Source organism: Bufo bufo, chromosome 3 (genome assembly GCF_905171765.1).
Source record: "Bufo bufo chromosome 3, aBufBuf1.1, whole genome shotgun sequence".
NCBI classification, from domain to species: domain Eukaryota; kingdom Metazoa; phylum Chordata; class Amphibia; order Anura; family Bufonidae; genus Bufo; species Bufo bufo.
The window spans coordinates 551,674,643-551,681,971 of NC_053391.1; the positions used below are offsets into that span (position 1 = coordinate 551,674,643).

A 7,329-nucleotide genomic window follows, 5' to 3' on the forward strand; every position below is an offset into this window, starting at 1 on the left:
TGGAGGGGCTGATCAGAGGCTGGAGGGGCTGATCAGAGGCTGGAGGGGCTGATCAGAGGCTGGGGGGGCTGATCAGAGGCTGGGGGGGCTGATCAGAGGCTGGGGGGGCTGATCAGAGGCTGGGGGGGGCTGATCAGAGGCTGGCTGCCATGGTCAGCTCCCTGCTGTTGTGTGCACAAAGCACAGGACAGCAGGGAGAGTGTAAAGTCCTATTCACCCTAATAGAGCTCTATTAGGGTGAATATGACAAAGGTTCTAGCCCTTAAGGAGGCTAATAGTTATTAAATAAAGTAAAAAAAAATTTGAACACCCCCCCCAAATATAGAAAACGATATATTGCGATATACATGCTTAAAATTATATCGCAATATAGATTTTATGACGCGGCTCCGCCTGGCTCCTAACTTTTTTAGCTGGCTCCTAGATTCCAAGGAAATTTGTCAAGCCCTGGTTTATAAGGACCACCTTCTTTGAATCTTTATCTCTTCCTCTTATAGTAGTTGGCTACTATGGTAGACCTTGCCATGCTCTTCTTTTGCAGCTTCACTTGGCACCCCTTATATTTTCACTGCTATTATTACACTGGATGAGATTCCTTTGATATACTATCCTTCTGGATTGGTTCCTTTGACACCACCTAGTCGGTTACCTTGAGAGTGGCGATTTTCTTCTTCGCTTTTTTCCCCGATCCATCCTACACCAAATGTGACAGTTGGTAAACGTCCGGTGAGACGTTTGACCTCCAACTGTCATCATTTTGTTTCTCTCTACCGTAAAAAGGGAGTCTGTCATTAATAAAAGTACCAGCAATGTCCACCGATAAACATTATCACCACTCCAAACATACCAGTAAGGGCTCATTCTGACGGCCGTATGTACGACTCCGTTACGCAATTTTGCGGACCATTTCATTTCAATGGGACCGCAAAAAATGCAGACAGTGTGCTCTCCGCATCTGTTGCTCCGTTTCGTGGCTCTGCGGAAAGGATAGAGCATGTCCTATTCTTGTCCGCAATCGTGGACAAGAAAAGGCATTCTATATAATGCTGGTCCTGTACGTTGTGCAATTTGTGAACCGCAAAACACGGCTGTCTGAATGAGCCCCAAGTCATATGTGGGGCTATATGTGAGGACTATTTTGTACGCAGGGGAGGAAGAGGTTAACAAAAGCTAACTGCTATGCATCCTGAGAGATGCCGGTGCCTGATCGTCTCTTGCGAGCTGCTGCTCTCCCACAAAAAGTGAATGCAGTCCTCCGAGCAGATGAGTTGAAAAAAGATTATTACATGTGTTGGATGAACTGTCACTAAAACGGCATGTGTGACTTCACCCTACGGGCAACGCTACAGCACCACTGCCTACTTACCTGTCATGCTCAAACACTTTCTGGAACCCTTCAAAGCACTTGTTGCTGGAAATCTGCTTCAATGCCATATTCTGTGGAACACAAAAACCGGGATACACAATCACATTCTAAACCGAGGGTCAATCGTCTCGAAAAGTCTATTAAAAAGGAGCACCTACCTGGAATATTGTATGATGTATTCTCCGCTGCAAAACAGATACAAGGATCATGTAAGTCATCAGCACAGGCAGTCCATGCAGACCCGGGCAATAGGCCGTTTTCCACAATGCCATGTTCATTTTTACATTTTTTTTCTGAAGAGACTGTCCATCCCTGGGGACCTGTCAGGCAGACCCCCAGCGTGCCTCTGACCTGTGGAGAGAATCATACTTACCTGATCCCTGCCTCTGGGTTCGCTCTTAGATCTCCTTGTTTAAACATTCGCTTTGAGGTGGGTCATGTGGCCACTGGACTGGTGTCGTCCATGCATCACATGACCCAGTGACATGGCGCACAGGAGACACATTACCGCTGCAGCAGTCATGTGACCTGCATCAAACTGGATGTTCACAAGGGGATTCCTGTGAGACGCCAAGAAGCCGGAACCCAGCAGCGGGCATCAGGTAAGTTCCCTTCACAGGTCCGGGCAAGCTGGGCAGCCTGCATGAGAGGTCCCCAGGGATGAACAACCCCTGCAAGGGTGTATTTTATGCACTGTTTTTAATGGGGTTTGACCATTGCAATAAGAATTAAAAGGGTTTTCTGAGATTTTATTACACAAGATTTTATCCAGAGGCTAGGTCATCAGTATCTGACGGAGGGGGTCCGACACCTGGGATCAATCAGCTGTATAAGAAGGCACCGGCACTCCTGTCAGTGCCGCGGCCTTCTCCCTACTCACCAAGCACAGCGCCGTACATTGTAGAGTGGCTGTGCTTGGTATTGCAGCTCACACCCATTCACTTCTATGGCGCTGAACTGCTCATGGGCCACGTGATCGATGAACATGTCGTCATTGGCCTAGGGAAAGCAGAGAGAAGACCGCGGCGCTCAGGAGGTCCCAGGTGTCGGACCCCCACCAATCAGATAAAGATGATAGGTCATCAGTTAAAAACTCTCAGAAAAGGCCTCATGCACACGACCGTTGTTTTGGTCCGCATCCGAGACACTTCAATGGGGCCGCAAAAGATGCGGACAGCACTCCGTGTGCTGTCCGCATCCGTTGCTAAGTTCCGTGGTCCGCAAAAAATATATAACCTGTCCTATTCTTGTCCGCGCTTTGCAGACAAGAATAGGCAGTTATATCAATGGCTGTCCGTGCCGTTCCGCAAATTGCGGAACGCACATGGACGCCATCCGTGTTTTGCGAATCCGCAATTTGCAGACAGCAATACTCACAACGGTCGTGTTGTTGTGCATTTTCATACGTATACAATATTATCTAATGACATTATAATCAAAATGAATGCTCATCTCATTGCCTTTAAGAATAAGATCAGCCTGAACCAAAGTTATATTATATGGCTGAGGAAGCCAAGATGAGTTCATGGCAAGTTCAGTCTATATAAAAAAATAAAATAATTGCGAACATAAACGGACATTGTATTTAAAAGTTATTACTAAAGATATGAGACCATCTGTTAAGGAGTAAGTCAACTCCCTAAAACATGTCTGTCTGGAGGAAACAAGGTTACTTGATAAGGACTCATGTCCGTATCACACACCTGCTGCATGAGATTCAATTTATATATTCATAATTATATTATAATATATATATATATATATATATATATATATCTTTGCATGGTATATTTAGTTTTATATTTAACACAACATATGTTAATCAATAATTCATATAATGTGTTATCTATGTGTAACAATGTATCGATTTATATATATGTTATACCATGTATTTACCATTTAGAAGCTATTGTAGAAGATATAGAAACAAGAAAGTTTATGTTAATTGGGTTTCTGGGAGAAGTAAACGCCATTTCAAAATAATAGTTATTCATGGATGTAGATAAATGAAATGTACAAGTTCCGATGCCAAGCATCAAAGCCGCTATATAAAATTTTCATCAAGTTAACCTATATTTCAAAAAGATAGGAGAAGACAGTCAACTCCAACAAGTCCAGGATATAGGTAATTAAAAGTGTCAGGAAAGACCTTCCTCAATGATTTATAGTGAGAAAGGTCAACGAGGTCCTGTAAACATATTATTAGATATTTAATTTTAATGCTTAAAAGTTGGGATGTTCACCTACAGTACCGCAGTGCCATCTGGAGGCAGATGGGCAACATTATATTATTTCATTATTTATTCTATACCATATTAGGAATTGAGATAACGTCATGATGTTATTAGCATGCGAATACACCCACCCTACCTGATTGGGAATCCATAATCTAAAGGGGATGATTCTTAGATAAGGGGGGGAATAATTACTCGTGTGCGGAGTAGCATAAGAAAGTTAGCAAGAGAAAAAAAAAGAGCTAGAGGAAAAGATCCATATATCCATTGATCCATCCATTCATTCAATCAAAAAGAAAAACTTTACCAGAAGAAACTTGGATTATTCTTTTTGGATTACTAGGAAAGTTCTTCAGAACTGGTCCCATCTGAACTCTGTCTACCCTTGACCCGGTAACGTATATTTTGTTTACTACTCGTGATATTAATGAGATATTTCTCTCGGTATATAGCCAAGAGTTCCCATATTGTGGGAATATATAGTGTTAGGTGCCTCCATAATGATGATTATTCTCTTAGTAAAGATGCATATACAATTGTTCCTTTGTTTCACTGCTTGCACAAATCAAATTAAGATACTTAATAAAAAGAACTTAGAGGCGTTTTTTATGTCCGCCTGAAGGATAATATATTTTTATATTTTTTTTTATCCTCTCTTTTATATGAAGATTCTTTTTCATATAGAAGATATATGACAGTGTGCATAAGGCCAAACCTTTAACACTTCAGTGAAGTGGAATAAAAAGAATCAGTCACACAATGCACTAAAGGGGTCTGTCTGCAGTTTTGACCAGGCGCCATATTTAAAGCCCCGACATCTGCTGTACATGCAGGCTAAGGTATGTCCAGAGAGCCTTATTGTCTGAGCTGAAACTCCTGTACCCACATCTGACAAATCTTTTTTCAGTTCCTCAGCAGTCACACGGGGACTTTTCTCCACTTTGCGCTTCAGGTAGCGCACAGCAGTCGAAGTCAGCATCTTCTTTCTGCCACGACCAGGTAGCGTTTCAACAGTGCCCTTTGCCTTGAATTTGCGAATGATGCTTCCTATGGTGTCTCTTGGTATGTTTAACTTCTTTGCAATCTTCTTATAGCCACTGCCCTTCTTGTGAAGAGAAATCACCTTTTCTCTTATCTTACTGGACCATTCTCTTGACTTCGCCATGTTTGTAAACACACCAGTAAATGTCTATAAAGGAGCTGAGTATCACAGTCCTTTTAAATCTGCCTAATTGGTGCTTATTATGCTTGATTGCTGCTCCTTGACATCCACAGGTGTTTTCAATACACTTGAATGAACCTCTGTTCTTAAGAGTGGTAGTCTTTAAGGGGTTGAATAATTGTGTCAATGAAGAAATCACAAAAAAAACAACATTTAATACTGTATTACAAAAACAATTGATGTCATTTTAGTTGCATTTGGTTCTTTAAAAAGTCCTTGTAAGATTTCATTCTGAACACAATTACAAATGTACACTAAATTCCCTAAAACCCTTTACAGCATTGGGGGTTGAATAATTTGGAACACAACTGTAGCAGGCTCTTGTGACATTATTAACATGCAGGTACAAAGCGGAGAACCCCTTTAGGCGGGGTCTACGCAGGGCACTTCTGTGCCACTGGAAAACCACATGAACTTTCACTCCAAGGTAGTGTTGAGCGAACTTGTGTTTTAAAGGGAACCTGTCACCGGGATTTTGTGTATTGAGCTCAGGACATGGGTTGCTAGATCGCCGCTAGCACATCCGCAATAGCCAGTCCCCATAGCTCTGTGTGCTTTTATTTTGTCAAAAAAACCGATTTGATACATATGTAAAGTAACCTTAGATGAGTCCTGTAGGTGAGATGAGTCAGGGACAGGACTCCTTTTAGGTTCATTTGCATAAGTATCAAATCGGTGGTTTTTTACACAATAAAAGCACACAGAGCTATGGGGACTGGGTATTGCGGATGTGCTAGCGGCCATCTAGCAGCCCATGTCCTCAGCTCTATACACAAAATCCCAGTGACAGGTTCCCTTTAAGTTCGGCGTCCAAAGGTCGGGTTATCGAAGAATACCGTTATGGTCTGTGGTAGCGGAATTCATAATGGGATTCTTCGATAACCTGAACTTTGGACGCCAAACTTAAAATACAAGTTCGCTCAGCACTAGTGTTGAGCGAACTTGTGTTTTAAGTTCCGCGTCTAAAGTTCGGGTTATCGAAGAATCGCGTTATGGTCCGTGGTGGCGGAATCCATAACGCGATTCTTCGATAACCCGAACTTTAGACACGGAACTTAAAACACAAGTTCGCTCAGCACCACTCAGCACTAGTCTAAGTATTCAAGCAGAACTGAAACAAGGTAAAACAATCTTATATTCACCTCGTCGATCCCCCACTGTTGCTGTTCCAAGTGTCTGGGTCACCGAGTAGAAAGTGGGGCGCAGCGTGGACCAGACACCATCAGAACAGCAGCAATGGGGATTCAGCGAACTGTGAGATCCACCAGACGGCAGGTACTGAAATCATGCTACGGTCACCATGGGGCCGAGAGGTGCAGCAGTCACACGAACGCACATGACAATGGCAGCATTTCTACTATTTGTACGCCAGGGAAAAAGCTGCATTCATTGTGCTAGAAGGGGTATTAAACTGGACCTGGAGCGCTCTACATTGTGCCGTTCCTTCATTATTCCTCCTGCAAATATCCAATGAAACTAACAACTAGATATACCATTCCCCTTTGCAATGGGGGTGTCCCCACATTTGGCACTGACTGGACAGTTTGTGCAAGGACACCCTCCGCCCTAACTGGTAACATCTAGCTGTCAAATTATTCCTAGATTTCTAGTAGGAAGATTGGAGGGAGGGCACAAGAGAAGATACAGGCGACAAAAGACTGTCAGGAGAGGGGACCGCTCTGAGCTCAGCCCCGGGAGCTCCCCCTCTCCCCCTCTCCCCCTCTCCCCTCACATAGAGACCATGTGACCGCTCTACCCTGGGGAGGGGCACTGTAATAATACAGCCCAGGAGGGGGGCAGGTAATATATATCTGGGTGCCCACACATTATAGAGCGGGACACGTGACACACATGGCACAGATAGCAGGATGCACACTGGGCACAGGCAGCTGGTCTACCTGCTGGGACCTGTAGTGCCGCTACCTCAGCGTCTTATCACATTACACAGGCGATATATGCGGCCACCTGTGTAAGCTGTCAGTCACACCAGAAGGGGCACCGCAGCTGCGTCTTTACCTACCTGCAGCACACAACTTCCCAGAGTAGAACAGTCCCGAAAAGAGAAAGGACCTGTGATGAGGTCGAGACCACGTGATCAGTCACGTGAGTGGGAGGAGTCAGCTGGGCTCCACCTTGTCAAGTGTTGGTGTAGGTTTTATGTTCAGAGCAGAGTCTGTGTATGGAACAGAGCTGTACATGTGACATGGAATCAGAGTCTGTGTATGGAACAGCTGTACATGTAACATGGAATCAGAGCAGAGTCTGTGTATGGAACAGAGCTGTACATGTAACATGGAATCAGAGCAGAGTCTGTGTATGGAACAGCTGTACATGTAACATGGAATCAGAGCTGAGTCTGTGTATGGAACAGAGCTGTACATGTAACATGGAATCAGAGCAGAGTCTGTGTATGGAACAGAGCTGTACATGTAACATGGAATCAGAGCAGAGTCTGTGTATGGAACAGAGCTGTACATGTAACATGGAATCAGAGCAGAGTCTGTGTA

At 43.9% G+C, this 7,329-nt stretch overlaps 1 protein-coding gene across 2 annotated transcripts in view; it reads right to left on the minus strand.

Annotated features, from left to right (window-relative positions):
- The window catches only part of ESD (esterase D), a 54,979-nt gene extending 48,050 nt beyond the window's left edge, over positions 1–6,929 (minus strand). Inside the window, exons 1-3 of one of the 2 annotated variants that reach the window (XM_040425454.1) lie at positions 6,843–6,929; positions 1,525–1,551; positions 1,367–1,437 (exon numbers count right to left, since the gene is read on the minus strand). In XM_040425454.1, coding sequence (XP_040281388.1) covers positions 1,367–1,434 — 68 coding nt within the window. In that variant the 5' untranslated portion in view covers positions 1,435–1,437; positions 1,525–1,551; positions 6,843–6,929. Of the gene's footprint in view, positions 1–1,366; positions 1,438–1,524; positions 1,557–6,842 lie in introns of both variants that reach the window. The other variant, XM_040425453.1, reaches the window with a different exon arrangement.
- Positions 6,930–7,329: the final 400 nt, after the last annotated feature.